General features: G+C 40.1%; 1 protein-coding gene across 1 annotated transcript; it reads left to right on the top strand.

Moving 5' to 3' along the window:
• The first annotated feature begins 13,761 nt into the window (after window positions 1-13,761).
• On the top strand, window positions 13,762-14,643 carry LOC106496990 (uncharacterized). Its single transcript, XM_013957768.1, has one exon. It carries the CDS (start codon window positions 13,762-13,764, stop codon window positions 14,641-14,643), a length of 882 nt encoding a protein of 293 aa, XP_013813222.1.
• The last annotated feature ends 3,830 nt before the right edge of the window (window positions 14,644-18,473 follow it).

Below are 18,473 nucleotides of genomic sequence, written 5' to 3'. Positions count from 1 at the left end.
ATTAACTTCATGTAGAAAAAATTCCCCAAAACCCCAAATAATAAAAAAGGGCAAATAAGTCCTTCTGTGTGGGAGCTGAGTTTTGTTAAGAGGTTGGTCACCCAAAGTATCTACTATGGATATTAAAGTGATCACATCTATTATTATTAACATGGATCAGCACTGTATTACCTCAGATCAAGGCCTATTCCTCCTGAACTGCTGGAGTAGGGCTCCTGGCATTGGAAAAGAAGATTTTCCTTCACCCTCTGAGAGATTTGGCAATGGTCTGGTGTCTTCCTACAGTTTTAGAGTCTGGGTCATCATCCTTTGCTTATCACAATAGCTCAGTCACAAAGGCATAAAACAGAGTGAGAGGAGTCTTTCCCAGGATTTAGGGACGGAAGATGTGCTACGCGAGAAGTGAAGAGAAAGTAGGGCATACTTAAGGCACACTGAAGTCCCTTGGTCCTTTCAGAGAGGAAGTCATCTTCCCTGTGCTTTTGTCCAAAGGCACCTTGAGAAGCAACAGCCTGAGAAGGGCAAAGGTAGAATCAGAGAATGGGAAAGTGCTCGGGATTTAGAGAGTCACAGGCACTAATTCAGTGAGGCATTTAAGCGCAAGCTTAGAATTAAGCGTTTGAAGTGATTAGTTAGAGCAATTTCCAGACAAGGACACTACCTAGATGGCACTCTTGGGACATTCAATTCAGAGGTAGTGCTTAACCTAGGTTTTTCCTCCTTCAGCATACTTTAAGAAAGCCTGCATTGCTCCCAGCTGTTCTGGGAATATAGAGAAGAGGATATTGGTATGAGGAGCTGTCAGGCTCTTAGGCTGTGGTTTTGTTTTTTGTCCCTAGTGACAGAGCTTGCTGTGTCCTCCTGGCAACCACTATTCAGCTTAATCATCATTTAAACTGCCAGTTAGTTACTCTCGTGAGTCTTCATGCCAGCTAACAGTTTTATAGCTGCTTTTCCCTGATCAGACTAAGACATTCAAGCCCCTACTTTGCTTGTCTTTGCTTGATCTCCACAGATGCTGACATGTGCTAGCTTGACTCAAGCTTGTCTGTAGCCTGAATAATCGTAACAGTTGCTAACCTCCATTTAACGTCTTCAAAGAGGAGATTGTAGTAGTTTTTTGCTATCTGAAAAGTTGGAAGCATCTGCGTTATTTGTCAGGAAGGTCATTCAAGTCCAATGCAAATGTGACACAGATGATAGATCTCTGGTAGGACCCTGTTTTTAATTAATTCAACTTAATCTACTTAATGGATTTACTTGTAAGTTATCAGAAAATTCATTCAGAGCTTACGTGCTGTAAATTTGTGGATGATACATGGAATCTTCTAACATACTGCACAGAGGCTGAGCCCTTACCTTAAAAACAGCAACAGCAATGTTTTGGAATTGTATTCAGCAGCTTTTTTGCAATTTTTTATATGAATAACACTAGTTTAAGACTTAAGTTTCAAAGCCAGATAGATAGCTTTAAAGTTGGGAAATTCCAGAGTGTAAGCTGATAATAGCACAACACAATCTCAGTCCAGAGTAATTTCATTGGGTTTTTTTTTTAGGTGACCATCCCTCATTTAGTGCAAGAACATTGACTTTTAGCTAACAAACAGTTTTATTCTCATTGCTCACTGTTTGGTGAGCCAATCTTACTTATTTACTGAATATTAATCAAACCCTTCTAAAAAGACAATTATTCATTTCCCTGTGGGTTTTCCTTGACAGTCATCACTGTAGTATGCCAGTACTTCACACTTTTTGTCTCACAGCATTTTTGTTAAATTAGTTATTTTTATTCCCATTTTCCGGATGGAAACTGAGATAGTGATTTAGATGAAAGTTATTTATCCACTTTGTGTTGGGCATTATAAATTGAAGAATAGTTCTCACTGATGTTAATTGTAGCTGCAAGCTCTTAGCACTTCTAGTCAGATACTTAAGAAGCAGGAAGCAGTTAAGGAATCTGTGTCAAATACATGACTTCATATCTTGCAATGTGTTATATCAGGACTATGGCAGTGGCATGAAAGGAATCTGGTTCTCCAGGGTATCTCTCATTGCTTTAAGCATGAGCCCATCCTCTCCTCTTTCTTGACATCCCCTACCACACTTGCTACTCACCTTCCAGTTTAGGCAAAAAATGGCGGAATATGCTGTGGAATCAGGAAAAGTCATAAAATTCAAAGTGTCATGCATGAAGACAGAGAGAACAGAAGAACTGGTATTTAGTTGTAAAGAACCCAGGGGAGATTATTTATTATAGTTACTAAAAGCAGACAGACTCCATAACTCCTCAGTTACTTCATATGCTAGCCAATTGCTGCATTGCCACAAAGGGTCCAGTTCTCCACTTGAACAGGTATAAAGTATCCTTTGATATAAATGCATTGATTTATTTTTCATTTAGGCTTGTGCTGCCAGTGAGAATTTGGCCCAGGAATACTCAACTCCCAACTTGCATTGCACCCTCTAAGGACTACTGAATGCACAGGAACACAATGGCTGGTAGTAATGCTTTCTATCGCTAACTGGAGAATAAAGATTGCACAGGGTTGCTGTACTGCCAAGACAATAGGAACTGTAAGTCAATGAAAACTAGGAAAGACCTGACTAAATTAAATTTAAATTTAAATTAAACAAACACATGCAAAGTACTGTAATGGTGGAGGGTGAGGGCTGCCTGTTTTCTTTTCCATTTTCTCTATGAATTCAACAAAAAAGAATTGATGTGGAAAGGAATTGTGGAAAAAGCAATTGGGCATAAAATAAATGGCACTGTGTATACTCATCTGATTGATAATGGGTTATATCAAAACCTAATATTGTTTATACTCAAGTGAGATGTGGCATAATATTCCATGCATTTTTAGTATGACTGTCTTTATATTTACTTGTTTAATGAAATATGGATCTTGAGACCCTTGCAGTGCTCTTTCTTCTGATGAAATTCTGTGAAGTGGAAGGTGAATATGCTCAACCATGTAATGGGATCATTTATTTATGTTTTTAATTAATTTGTTTTGTTTTTCAAAATTAGATGTATATTACATATCAAACATTACATGAAAGACAACATGTGGAGGTGCAAGTAGTCATAACAGGAAGTTATTTAGATAAAAGTAATAGAAAAATATTCAACAATTATGGAAAGCATTCAAGATTAATCAAATTCAATGCATGGAGATCATATTTCTGCAACTCTGACTGCTTTATCAATTTATTACTCTATACACCAGTTGTCAACATTTAACTAGCTTGTATTTCTTGTAAGACCTCTTGCTATGGCTGTTCTTTTTAACAGGTCTGATCTAGAGCCACTGAAGTCAAATGGGAATCTTTCAGATAACAATGAATTGGGCACAACAGCAGTAATAGATTGCACATTTAAATATAAACAAGGCAAGTAAAGCAGTCTGATTGTATACCCCATTCCACTTCCCCTCATTTATTATCCCAATAGGATGATTCTTGATTTTTTCAGCATAGCAAGATTCAAAACTGCTTAGTGCAGGTCAAAGAAATAAACCAAGAGCACCTTACGGTTTCAGCCAAGATAGTCAAGACTGCTTTGGCCCCCTGCACTGCCTGTGATGGCAGGTATTGCAGCTGGTGGCAGGGGCTGCCCTAGATGTGTGCTTCTACCCACTGGAAACTGTTGTGGAGCAGTCCACACTATTTTTCCTGGGGAGAAGGTCGCAGCCAGGGTGGAGATGAGGTTATTGGGCCAGCCAGAGATTCATGTATACTGGGTGAGCTCCCGTGAAGCTGAATAAGACCTAACTGCATCTGCTTTGCAAAAACTTTACTCTGCCTCTTGCCCCAAAGGGCTAAGTACAATAGCAGAAATTAAACTGGTTAAAGTTCATAAAAGCCCCTACTCAGAAACTCATCCACTGTTATTTGTTCCTACCTTATAGACTACAGATATATAATTTATACTAAAGTTGCACTAACCAATCCCTCTCTCTTTGACAAAGTGTAGATTTCATCCAAGTATCTCCAGCCCTTAGAGCTACCCAGTGGAAAGCATTTTGTCAGTGACCTCTTTCATTTAGAGTCAGAGAATTCCCACTGAAATGGGAAATCTCAGCCAGGACAGTTGAGAAGTCATCAAGAGGCAGTCCCTCTGGTAACCATATCTCATAAATCCAGGGTTTTACAGGCTGATCCTAATATTTTAAACTCCGTCTAGAAACCTATTAGCAGCTGCTGCAGATCCAGACATATTGGTATAATAATAATTTTGCTATAAAATGCTGCTTTGAAAACCAGTCATAGAATTGTTCCTTGGCTTGAATTTCCCAGAGGCCTTAAGGTAAAGCCCCATGCAAAGTGTAATGCAGCTAAATAATCTTGAAGTGATAGAAGTAGGGATTACTCTGGCAAGGATTACCTCTGGAAGAAAGACTCACACTCTTCCCCTTAGATACAGATGAAAATCCTGATAATAAATTCTGATTGAAAAAAAGTTTTAGCATCCTTCTGTATTACCTAAGCAGTAAAATTCAGTTGACATCTTTCCAAGCTAATGAGACCATCATGAGGGACACCTTTGTGATGGCTGTGCTGCACTAGAGAGTCTAGCCCAGTCTTTAGCTGGTGTAAATCAGCTCTATTATCTTCTCACTAAATTGGCAAGCACTGTCATTCCCAAAGCCTCCAATAGCTTCAGGAATCAAACTGCCATCCTTAACTTTATATGTGTGCTTCAGGACAAAATGAAAGTGCTTCTCTTAATGCCTAGAAATCCCCTGCCTTCACCCTGTTCATTATTAGAATGTCTTGAAATTCAGCCAAAATGCTTAAGTAGCTGAAGAATAATCTCCGGAGATTAAGAGATCTGCAACAAAAACAATAGGAAAGTGATCCCTAGAGTAAGAGCTTTGTGACTCCTCTTTTGCTTACGTAAGCCTGTAGCAGCTTCACAGAAGTTACAGTGGTAGAAGAATCAAATGAGAAGAACATCCAGCCCTACAATTACTGCCAATTACATCTTTAAAAATGAGGATTTTCAAACGTAAAGGGGGATTTGGAAATGGATGGATAGGCTTATTTGAAGGTTTTCTCACAAAAGGCTCTTCATCTTTCCTGTTACCTGTTGATCTTCCCTTGCATTGCTTTTCCTTTCCTCTTAGTGACCCACTCTCCTTCCATATGGGGAAAAGGGTTGGGGTTTAGCCTTCTTACTAGGCTTCTGTAGAAGCTAGAAATGATGGAAACGTAAATTTACATAGTTTATTTCCACAGTGGGCATAGACTTTTCTTCCCTAAAGACTGAAAGCTGCTTTACCTTTTCAAGTTTCATCATTGTGTTTAACCTACAGCTCTAGAGATATCTGCATTATCTCTCCAGACAGGCCGTTGCTTGGCCTTTTACTGGCAGTCAGTAGTTGATTCACTGTTGTGCTGGGCTGAGCAGATGTGTCATTCTTGGATTTGTCCAGGCCAGAGATTAAATTACATTTAAGTGGCACCACAATTGTAACATTTTCTTCTCTTTCCCCTTCTTAGCTTCCAGGTTTACTTCCAGGTTTACTTCCTACCTGGCCTTCTTCAGCTTCCAAAGTCTGCTAATTCCTTGCTTCTGTTTTAAGCAGACCAGCCCTAAACATCCTTCTCTCCATAACCTGTTTCTTTCCTAAGCAGACACATTTTTTCCCCCTGGATCTACTTCAGTCTTCATTTTTTGTCTGTCACAGCTTTCAGTCAGTCCTCCCAACAAATCCTCTCTCACTGTGCCTCCAAAAACCTGTTTTTTGATCCAGTGCTCAGCCATTTCACCCCTGGGCTTCCAGTCCTATAACTTGGAAGATAAAGCAATAAAGCAAGCACAAGTAAAACTAATCCCTGAAATGGACTAGATAATTCTCCCTCTTATTTTCCCCCAAGGCAAACACATTGACATTTGAGTTAAGTTATATTCTGGCCATATAAAAAGAAACTGAAGTTTGTCTATAAAGTTTTTACTGGCTAGCATCGTGAGTCTCTCTGAGGGCAAAAACTAAGGGCAAAACTTGGCCCTGTTGCTGAAAATTCACAGCAAACTTCTCTGGGTAATGGCAGGAAATCATTCTCCCTCTACATAAGCAAATCTTATTGTGCTCGCACACTCTGAGGAAAGCTGGCTCTGATCCTTCTTATGCTACTGTAAATCGGAAATAAGTCCTCTGAAGTCAGAGGAGTTACAAAAATGAATGAAGAGCCCTGTAATTGTTACTAAGGCCAGGAATCCTGTTATGAAAACCAGGGTTAAGCCTGTCTTCATGCATTTCTAAGCTTGCTAACATGAGGAGCAATGTGATCTAGCAGACAGAGCACAAAAATAAAAGCTGGGAGGCCTTGACTCTATTCCTGGCTCTGACAGTGACATATTAGGTGACAATGAGCAGATCATTTCACTTCTGTAAACAAACGCTTCCCCTTTCACCTTTGGTCTAGCTGATCCGTAAATTCTGTGGTCTAAACAGGACCTTCTAAGTATTGCCATAATGTAAGTAATAACAAACTCACCCTTGCGAAGACTAATTCTAAAAGAAAATTAAATTAGACTTAAATACACCAAAATTACTTAAAAATCAAGGAAATAACATATTAAGGCATTGTTTATTAGGACTGGGATTATATAACTCCAGAGCAAAGAGGGCGGTTTGCTACCCCAAGACTCATTTGTCACCAGCAGTCACAATGGTTTCTTAAGATGACAACAGATCAGTCTGTCTAACTTGCAATTAGGGATTAAAAAAAAGATTGACAAAAAGATCTGACCTTAATTTAAAAAATTAACACTGTGGCAAAAAGCAAACGAAGTACATTTTCAGTTTAATTAAAATGCCACAATTACAATGTAAATAATTGTGTTTTATTAATCATTGGCATTCAAGCTTGCTACTGTAGCGATACTAAAGATAATTAAGTTGCTGGTACTGAGTGTGGTGCCTTAATAATTACATAGTAGTTAATACAGAATGCTAACTAAAACTGGGAAGTTCTGCATAGCAATTATGTTATCTAAGGCTGCTAATTATTCATGTTAATTTAGAATTACTTTAGTTGCCTGTGTAGACTAGGCTTGTTAAACTGCAAGTCTCCATTGTCACTTCTGTCAGATGCAACAGAACTGGTGCTTTCCTTTGCTTTCCATTGAAGTTTACACAAGGGTGTTTCACATCATCAAAGTGGTATGTAAGGGAGACATATCCTACAGAATGCTATACTGCGTTTGTCAGTCTATTTGTCTGGCATGGGCAGGTACCAGCACGTTCATAGCTCAGGATGCTCTGCCATTATGAGGACCCTTCCGATCGTCAATGCCAAGGCACAGTCCACCTTTTAAAGTAGCTCTTATTAGTACTATTTTACAGATGGAGAAAGCAAGGTTATTTTAAGGATATGAAGAAAATGAGGACAAGAAACTAAGGTGGGCCAGGAACAGACCAGAATCAGAATAAAAAAGTCACAGGTAATTCCTGCTTGCACTTGTAATATTGAGGATTGTGCTTTAAGGTCTGGGCTTCTGAGTCAGGATATGGGCAGGGAGCTGTGAAGCCTGAAATGCCAAATCCATTGAGCTGAATGTAGTGTAAAGAAGACATGTTGCAAATAGCTTCAGTGCACAAGGTAAAAAGAAATTGAGAAAGTACCCTGCAATGGAAAATGAAGTGGTCAAAAGGCCATGCCCCTCGATTTAAAATTCTCTAGAAAGATAGAAATCAAATGGAGAAGGTTTAACCAGTGCTCTTCCTGCGTCTACAAGCAATGGCAGCCTTCTTTCAGGTAAAGCTCTTTAACTGTCTTAAGTCAGACAGAAGAGATTAATTGTGAAATGGCACTGCTTATAAAAGCAAAATATACCAGAGAGAAGTTTTAATCAGGGAGTTTAAAAAGAGTAGGAAAAAGAGGACACTGTAAATTGGATTTTGACTGGTCTCTGGGAGATGAGTCAACTTTTAATTTTGCAAACTCATTCCCTGGAAAGAAACCTGATTATGGTAAGGAACTAAAATAAAAAAAGTCCAGGAGAAACTGCTAGAGATACAAAATTAACCACTGATAAAGCAAAATAACTTGCCAAGTAAAAAAACCTAGCATCCATTTCAGAGTGAAACTTAAACTGTGTTGAGCAGTTCTCCCACAGAGGAGGCACAGCGCTCCAGTTCCTGCAGGATGCCTGCAGAAGGAGCCTGTCTGGAGAGCTTAGAATGTGGCCTCACGTCTATAGAGAAACAACCTTAGTGTGGCCAACAAGGAGTTGCAGGGAACATGACTTTGCTTTTCTCCCTTGTATTAGCAGAATAGGGATAAGAAAATCAAGATTTTGCAGTAATGCAATGGCAAACATCAAGAGCTTAAAATACTGATCTTAAGTTTTTTTAACACAAGTTCTTTTTCTAGGTTGACTGCTTCCTTCTAGTGTGAGGGTAAATTTCTAACTAATGTTCAGACACGAGCTCTGTGTTGCTCTGAGCTTGTTTGAAAAGGTACTGTGGCTACACAGCATCTCCAGGGACTATGGAACAAAAGAGAAGAACGCCTCCCTCTTCACTCACTCTTTATGCATGCAGGAGCTATTTTTAATATCACAAATTAATACATATGGGGAAACATCCTCTCAGCAATAGAGTGTCAGCAGCATCTGAGACTGAAAGATGGAGAGAAGCAGGGCTGGCAGCTCTTGGGGATCTGTTGCCCTAGGCAAAGCAGCAAATCTCTAGTGTAGTATCACCTACATGTATCTTTGCTGGACAATTAGCTGACCCTACTATTTTGCTGCTCAGGGTAGCCCCATTGATAGGGCTGGCCTTGCAAAGAAGTTAAATACATCAGAATATTCAGTGCTGCTCTTCATCTTGCAACTTGCAGTTCCTTCACAACTCAGAGCTCCACTGATCAAATGCTGAAGGTGTGGCTGCTTTTACTTACTTTTTTCCCTCAGTGACTTTATTAGATGTATATCCAGGTCTGAAGTTCATAATTTGTGCCTGCATATTTTCATAAAACAGGTGATTGAGGACCAAGTTCTGCTCCAATTACTCCTGTGTAATACGATTCCAAAGTGTTACATGGGTATGAATGAATTTAGTTCCATACAGAGCATATTAACTTTAGTTTAGGGCCTCATAATCATTGTGAAATTTGGAGTCCACATTTGGAGTCAAGAGGGCTGCAAAACAGCATTTTTATCTCCTTCAGAAAGCTTCCTGGGTGGAGAAGTAAAACAATTCATAGATTTGTCTCTGAGCTTGTTTTTTATGGAAGCAAAATTATTTTTCAAGGAGGAAACAATAATAAGAGTGGCAGACTTCTGTTTGCTGTGGACAATCCCAGATCTGTCTAACTTTTCCCAAGTATCCATAACTCCAGATGCAGTAGCACCATTCATTCAAGCAGCCCAGTAATTTTTGCTACCCCACTTTTCCAGGACATATGGACAGCAAGACAGAATGAAAAACTCACTCATGTTGTCCTGCAGATCTGGCTCTCCTCCAGCATTCTGTCCAAACTATAATGAAGTAAAGCACCCTACATTCTCATATATGCAGAAACACTCCTTGCATCTAATCTGTAACTTCCCTTGAAGTATCACAAAACCTTTTATAGACATAAGTTGATTACATCTTCCCAGGAAGATGGGTATTTGCAGTACAAATTCATAAACAAGGAAACCAAGGCCCAGAAGGGTTAAGTAACTTGGTTAACAGGAAGTTTGTGGTTAAGACATAAATAGGTTCTAGAAATCTTTACCATGTTCCTCATGCTCTAATTACTGGGCTGCACTTCTTCTGAAGGGACTTTCCCCTGAAGCACTGCTGCTTTACAACCGCTCTCCTGGCTATCTGCTGCCGACCGACCGTAGGTTCCCTGTCTTTCTTTGGTTGGTTGTTTTCATTGGCTGTGGCAGCATCAGCAGAGGCAGTTCATGTCTCTGTTCTGCATGTATAAGCAGGAGTGTCTGTTTTAGGAAACTGTCACATATCACTTGCTGGCAGCATGTGTACCACTAGAGATATGAGCACTTCTGTCTGGGAAATTTTGAGGTGAGCTACTTAAAAAGCTGACCCTGTACGAGTGCTTCATCTGGAAAGTGGAAATGCTGAACAATCCAAGGCCCAAACTACCTCTGATGGATAAGCTGTTTCCAAATGCCTCTTATATACCACTGGAAAGGAGCAATTAGCACAGTTCAGCAGACGTGCAGCAAGGTCATGCCTATATCTTTGTATCTTCTATATAAAGATATTCTATATCTTTAGCCCTACAGTCCCAGAAGAGTACAGACTGGGCCATGTTGAAAATTTGGACTTTTATCTGAAGAAGGGTCAGCCTGCATCTGCTTCCCCTTTAAATCTCCTCCAAAGTACCAACGTCTGGACTTTTTCAAAGGCATGGAAGGCAGTTTGGCATCCCTCTCCAAATGTTTCTGAAAATCTTCCCCACAAACCCTTAGAAATACAGACCCTCATGCTCATGCTGTTCTCCATGTGCTGAAATCAGTGGAATTATACCATTGTAAGATAGAAATGAGGGGAGAAAGTGGCCCCAAGAGAGGCCCTTCTGGATAGCAGTGGTGAAAATGAAGCCGTTAATCATCTCACTACATGGTGATGAGACTTTGCTGCCAGGCTAATACCCTGATGCAGTGTGGTATGGATGCACAACCAGATGTGTTCTTGTCTGCATTGGCAGCAGAGGGAATTCAAGGTCTACGGTCGGTCTGCTGGAGACAGAGAAAATATTAATAGTATTATAAATCTGAATAGTCAAATTGATGAGGGGCTCAGGGAAAATGTCAGTAAATTAGTAATCATTAGAGACATTTTGAAAAGCATTAAGGTTGAGAATTTTGTTAAAGGATGTGTTTATTACAAAGATGACTGAACCCTGTTATAAATGAAAAGACATTTTTAATATCACTTGACTGAAAGAACAAGGGAATACGTATGTCTGTAAGTATATACATATGCCCCCCCACACACACACACACTGACACACACTGGTAAGCTTTTAAAAGAGCAAAGTTTCAGACAAACAAACTGAGAGCGAGAATTTGAACAGTATGGGGAGTTGAAACAGAAGCTTTTAATTGCTTCCTGATTGCTTGGGTCAAGTGTTGAATATGATAAAAGGGAAAGCAGAACAACATGATTTTCTGTTTGATTCTCCCTCCTGCTGTTCTCTGAATGAATGTAATGAAGCACTGAGTAGGGAGGTCGGGGAGGCTGAGGGTGACTGGAGGGAGGAGAGAAAGAAAAGACTTCCCAAGATTTTTTGCTTTTGTGCATGAAAAGTTTGAAATATTCTAAAACTAATTATTTTAGGAAAAATGCATCACTGTATTATCTGAGTATCATATTCGATTAGCACCATGAAATTAACTGAGGGCCACATTTTGGTTTCCTTCCTTCACCAAATTCCTTTTGACATAAACAATAATTTTTTTGAATAAGGAATGAGTTTAAATTAGGGAAGGACTTCGTGATTTGGCCCATTAGGTGCTATTTCCATGATATCCAGCAAGGCATTTTTCTTTTGTGATTTTTTTTCTCCCTGCCCCAAAAACCTTCTGAATATTCCCTTAAATACAGCAGGCCCAGTCTGGCTCTGGTGTAACAATCTGTTTTTCTGACTTTCTTTCAAATATAAAACTAAAATTTTGGACTCCAGTTCTAGTAATACCAATAGATGAATAGATTTTGAGTACAGCGTGACAATTAGGCTAGATATTTCTTTTCCAGTTTTACGATAAGCCCCAGTGACCCAATGAATACCTGCTTTCTCTCACATTTGAAGGCCGAACCTTTTTATCCTCCTCAAATAGTAATATTCCCACATCATTGTCTACAGGAGCTCTCTCTCCTGCATCAGTATACATTGCAGGCAGGGAGGCTGCACTTCTGAAACAGCCACATGGAGTCTTCAAGAGAGAGCCTGAAGCCATGTGAGGAGTCATTAGCAGGGTTTTCACTGATTATCACTCTCCTTAGCCTCCCTTGAGTTCTGTGCAGCTGGTGGAGTGCCACTTTAGTGAACCTTAGCTGTGATGAACCAATCCTATATGGGTTAAAATAATTTGGGACATAACCTCATATCCTCCTAACAAAGTTTTCCTTCTATAGAGATTCACGGCACATTTCTGAACCTCCTTCACTCTTCCCCACCCTTTTCCTTTCTTAATGAGGTGTTCAACAATTTTTTAATAAACATGAGTAGCTCTATATGCAGAGCTGCTGCATGCCCCAGAATTCTTAAAAACAATAAGGACTCAGGACACTGAAAATGAGGCTGACAAGCTCAAATTTTACAAGGCAAAACAGATCACAAACAATCTTCTTGACCCTACTGTCTTCTCTCCCCTTGTTTTCTTTACAAGATTGGTGGACACTCCCCTTCAAAAGGCATTTAAAAAGGGCAGGTTTTGAGGCCAGTTGGAATTGCTTGTATTGATGCACCTGATATTCCTACAGGGATCTAATTTGCAGCATGGGGCTTTGTAATTTCATGCTAGAACAGCAGAAAATGGAAGAATAACTCATCCAGAAGGAGGGGATTACGTAACAGTAGTAAAAGAGAATCAGCAGAGACAGTGAAGATCCTTTGGAAAGTCATGTTGCTGGTCCTGCAGTGCCATGGACCCACTAACTGGTTTCAAAAAACAGGAAGATACATTACTAACAAGGGGGAAGAAAGAGAGGGAGAAAAATAACTCAGTATTAATAGATCTCAACTTCTGAATTCACTCAGACAAAAAAATATATAGCAGCTGAATAAAATCCTCTGCTGCAGAGGTTATACAGTTTAGTAGCTCTTGCGGAAAGCATGAGGCTTCCTGGAACTCCAAATGCAGATTTGGGGATTAGGACATTTATCTGTCTATGGCCTTTCTCCACAGGTGGCACGCTCCATCTTCTGGGGCCTGATGACATTTAGGTGACTGGCCACAACTTTTTTGCCTTGCCAAAGCTATGTGAAGGCTGACACTAAGCAATCAATCAGATGAAACACCTTTTGTCACCATCTTCTATGCCTTGGGCTCTAGTGTGTCTGAAGAGGAGTTGTGTTTAAGAGTCTCACTGTGGGAAATTCCTTCCCTAGCATGGACCACCTAGAGTCTTAGCACAGTCAAAGCACCTAGACTTTCTGCATATTTCTTTTTGGATTTTATACCATCATATTTTCAATTAGTTGTGTGTTTTCTTTTCTGAAAAAGAAAAAAGACAAAACGTATACAGCTACCTGCTCTGGATTTCAGTGAACATCTTTGTCCTCATGTATTATGAGCAAAGTGAGAAGGAGATGGTATCCTTGTCCCATACCAGGTCCCTACTGTTTCTAATCTCCCTCTTACGCAGCTCTAAGGGAAACCCTCTGGCCTCTGGAATCAGCGAAACTTTTGCTCCTGACATATTGTCATAACATTTCTCTGACCATTGATTCAGTAAATATATTTAAAAAGCATCAGTCCTAGTATTATGCCTTTCGCCACTGCCTGTGAATACTCAGCTGTTTTGAAAAATGATTTATTTCTGCTCACTGTGTAGCTCTTAACTGGTTTCTAGTTAAGGCATTTTATCCTGAAGCTCTTAATTTTCTTAATAACTTCTTTTGATTTTTATTACCAAAATGTCCCGCCTGCTGCAGCTGCCCCGGGTGCGAGCAGGCGGCCGGAGCCCGGGGGATTGTGACATTGGCGCTATGTCATAGCCCGGCGCGTGAGAGCTCTCCCAGAGCCGCAAGCTCCGGCCACCTTGGCCACCCTCTCTTGCCTCCCTCATGGTAAACTTGCTGGCTAATAAACTGTCTTTGACAAATGAAAGCTTACAGAATCAAATATGGGACCTCAGAGAAACAGCTGCAGAGCTGGATACTGAAAACCAGAAACTACTGAAAGAAAATGAAGATATAAAGGACTGCAACAGGAGACTGCAGGCCAGTGCAGACTGTTTCAAGACATTAATAGGGGACCTACACAGAGAAGTGGATAATGCCAGGGACACACTAAAAGACAGAGAAAACAAAATCAAACAAATAGAATTGCAGAATAAAAATCTGGATAAAATCAATGAACAACTGAAGGCAGAGATCATGGAAATGTCCTGCCAGATTTCTGCATATCAGGATGATACAATGTATCGAGAGAAAGACACATTAGGAGAGAGAAATATAAGGTATGAAAATGAGAGGTATTTGGAACACCTGCAAATCAAACTGGAAGTGAAGGAGAAGATGTATGAGCAAGAAAAGCTCCGAGCCTGCCAGTTAAGGGACACGTTAGAAGAATTTGACAAGCTCAGGGAAGTTCAGAGGAATCACATTGTGCAAATGAAAGGACAGCTAGAAGAGTTAGGTGAGGAAACTGCACTTCTGAGAGCAGTGCATGAGAGCAGCTCCCTGGCGGGTTCCTTACTGCATGAGTTTGCTGAAGCCAAGCTTCTGGAGGACTCGCTCCCTTTGTTTACGAAAGAAAAATTCTTCTGTTACATGTGGAGTATCTTAAGGCTCTTGCTATTAGTAGTAGTTTGCGTTGGACTTTTCAGTAACTACTTTATCACTGACAGCCTTCCACTACTGTTTAATGACAGTGAACTTGATATACTGATACAAGCCTTGTATCCATACCTCAGTCTGAAAAATGAAGGACTATTACCATTTTAAGAAAAGCTATAAAGGTTCTGCAGAGTTGTTCATGTCAATTTAATAATCCCCCCTTCCGTGCCTTAACGCATGAGTTCATGTGGTTTTTTAGAAATCAAGTAAACCTCAGGTTCTGAGCATAGGGTTTCTTGAATTAGATTGTTACTTTGAATATATTTTATAATAGATAGCTGCATCCAGTAAAAACCCAACAGAGCACTCACTGCCTCAGGCAAAGGAGACAAAATAATGCAGCTTGTGCTAATCTGACTGAAAGTGGCAATGTGCAGTACTTGATTCTGGAATTCGCTTCCCTGCTAGTATGCCAGCATCCAAATTTGTTCACCTATGGGTCACATTGCAGAGCACATCCTTTTTTTAGACTTTCAGGAAGAACATGGAGGAATTTAAAGATGTAGGAGAATTTTGTATGTTCAGTTGAGGTTGGTTAAAAAGACCTTTCATTACTGGATGTTAATTCAGATGCTGCATATTTACATTTGGCTAAAACCTTTTGTTTGTGCATCTAGAGACAATAGGCACAGGAACTATTTAAATACAAATAAATAAATAAATGCCATTTTGTGGATGGAAAATTAAATCCTGAAGACCAGCATGGCAGCTGGCCAACTGGCAATCATGCTGAGCCTTCAGAATTATCCCTGACATTTATGCACAAAGCAGGTACATGAAGCTTGCCAAGCAGGAGCTAGCAAATAAGTAGTACACTGAACAAATATGATACAGAAAAAGAAATCTTAGGTGCTAGAGAAAAGCTGTGATTCCAGGGCATCACTTTCACTAGTGATATATGCAGCAGCTTGCGGCCATGGCAGTGAAGAAAAATTCCAGAGATGAAAAGGCTAGAACAACCTCTTAATCTCCTTTATGCCTGTCCTGTGTGACAAGAAAGTGTCCCTTTGAAATGAGAAGAGATACAGTCTAGAAGAGGAAAGTTAGAGCATGAAGAGATTGGGCAACACTCAGAGGTAAGGTGAAGTCAGAACAAGGTTAAACAGAAGCAAGGAAGGTTTATGTTTAAGATGCTGAACTGTGACTCAGAATAACTAGATTTTCGTCCTGCATCCTTCCTCCTTTTCCTCTGGCAAGTCACTTAATCTCTCCATGTCTCGGTTCCCCAACTAAATAGCAAGGCAGTAATATTCCAAATGTTTCTTTTGATGCTTGAGAGCATTTATTTGTTTGGGTATTTTTAACTTGAATCATTTTGCAGAACTGAGTGAGGGAATATTAGGTGAACAGTTAAACGAGCTGAGCTGAGGGGGAAGTAGATTCTTGCAAAAGAGAAGGAGCACTGCCAGGCAGCTTTGGGTAGGAATCTCTTACCCTGGACCAACGTCAGTCAGAACAGTTTATGCACACATAAAAAGGATTTAGTCAGAGAAAATGCTTGGTAAAATCAGGGCCCACTCTAACTAAGTACAGACCTTAAAGTACTATTGTTACTGGATAATACTAATAATGAGACGTGAACTGCCTGTAAGAGGGCATTTGTGCCCAGGTCTTAACTGTACTGGCTGGCAATTCATTGACTACTGCAGTTATGCAAAGCCAGATTGATTTTACTTAATCCTTGCTACCCAGTGCCACAGGGAATGCCATGAGAAAAACAAATATTCAGTGGGGTTAAAGGTAGAAAAGAAACACTGCCTTGGCTGGTCACAAAGAAGGGGTTCCAGGAATATGTCTGGGAAGGGCCGTAGAAGGATAACTGCAATGGGATAGATAGATAGATCTGTTGCCCTCATTTTTCAGCAGATCTTCTCCACCAGCTTCAGCTACTGTCCTGTACGTATTACGCATCCTAAGTCTGAAGATGGCTTACACAAAACCTTACAGGCTTCTGTAGGAGCCAACAGAAGCATTAGAGCTAGCAAATGTATTTTCAGTATAAAATTGTTACTTCACATAACACATAAATATGTGGTACCTTCTGCACAGAGAGGAAACAAATCTTTCTCTGTTTCTGATAAACTGTTTCAATAACAATATTTATAGGTCATACAAAAATAAGGTTTTACAGTTAAACAGGGGATAAACAACCAGAGCTGAGTCAAAAAATCACATATGCAGCACAGCCCTTTCTACACTTCGTATTCTTTCTGAATGACATAGAGAAGGCTCAGATAATTCTGTGATGTTTCTGTCTTTCCCATCTTTATTTTAGAGGGGAAAAAAAGAAAGAAAATAAAATTTTATGTTATCACAAAAAAAGCAAAGTCATATTTTTAATACACAAGTTTTTATGTTCTGAATATAGCTGTAGGGCTGAATTCCTGCAGGGGAAATCTGCAATTACAGTCAGGTGACAACACCTTTCAGTTGAAGACACCATATATGCCAGAAAGTGCTGCACAGTGCTAAAGCAGTAGAAGGGAAGTAGAGCAGGAAGTGACTTGAAACAGGTAATGCTTAATACAGGCATCTACTTTCCTTACGATTCATTACAACTCCAGTAAAAACTGCACTTAGAGCAGCAACTCACTGCTTTTAAACATAAATTTTCTTCATCTGAAAACTTTGCACACATAAGATGATGAAAAGAAGCTTTTTTTTTTTTTTTACCTGGCTTATTTAATTTTTCCTCTTTGGTTCATTGCTTTTTCCAGCAGTCATTCCTTCCCAGTGCATTCTTGCAGACAGCTCAAGATGTACATGAGCTCTCTTGAGGGTTCGCAGGCACGCATACTTCCCTTGCTATATGTCTTTCTTCAGTTTCCTAGAAGATAGAAAGGAATGAAATATTCTCTCTAAATATCTGGTTTGTATTTTCTTCCCCTCGATTACAGTATGTATATTATATACGTATATATGTATGCATGTATGTGTATGTGTGTGTGTGTGTGTGTGTGTGTGTGTGCGTATATACACACACATACTGTTGCAAGTGCTCAAAGCCTTGACCACACCGAGACCTTTTGTGCTAAACACTCTACACGTGTTTATTGACACAGAGATGCTGCTCCTGGGCGTGTAGAGTTGTAACACACAACAGGGTTGTTAATATCCCCTTTTTGTGGAGTGGAGTGGGGTGGAGAGGAGGTGTGGTAAGATAAGACAACTTCCCAAGATCACACAGCCTATGGAAACTGTACTGAACTTAAATCTTCAGCAAGTCTAACGAGGTGAGCATTGGTCTTGTGTTTAAAGCAATTAGCTTTAACCAGTATTCACCTCATTAGAAGCCTCCCTTATAGGGAGAAAATCAGTTTCTTCTTCACTCAGATATTCATGTCTCTAAGGAACACCTAATGATCAGAGAATAGAAAGAGGAGTCAGAACTGCTTGAAATATTTAGCTGCAGATGTAGACCCATTCAGTCCAGATGTTTGAGAATCCTGGAGCCACAGCTGACCCTGTATCTGACTGCTTTTCCTCAGGACTGTCTATAGTCCCCTAACACCTTGTTGGAAGAAACCTGCTATATGAGCACAAAATGGGCTGGATTTTCAGGGGTGCTGTGTTCCTGCAGTTCCTATCGTCTTCCCTTGATGCTGAGGTATGGCAGCTCCGTGGAGAAGCGGACCTCTGTCCCTTCCAGGCCCAAACTCTGGACCGTCTGTGTACATCAGCGCTGACTTCAAACGAGGCAGAGAATCTGGCCCCAGAGAAACCAGAGGTAGCAAATACCAGAATCCTTTCACTGCAGACACTGAGTTTATTTCCATGCAACTTACCCTGTCCCCCATAACCTGCCACATTCAGCAAGAAAGGCTCTGGAAGAAAGCTGGAAATAGAAAATCAGGCTGCAGAAGATCTATTGTATTATTTGAAAATAATCTTTTCCAAAGGGAATATAGACTGGGGACTTTTAAGAAGATGGAGCTTCA

The sequence above is a fragment of the Apteryx mantelli genome, chromosome 4, assembly GCF_036417845.1.
Source record: "Apteryx mantelli isolate bAptMan1 chromosome 4, bAptMan1.hap1, whole genome shotgun sequence".
Taxonomy (NCBI): domain Eukaryota; kingdom Metazoa; phylum Chordata; class Aves; order Apterygiformes; family Apterygidae; genus Apteryx; species Apteryx mantelli.
Note: the sequence above shows the minus strand (reverse complement) of the source record. Positions and strands in the feature narration are given on the sequence as shown.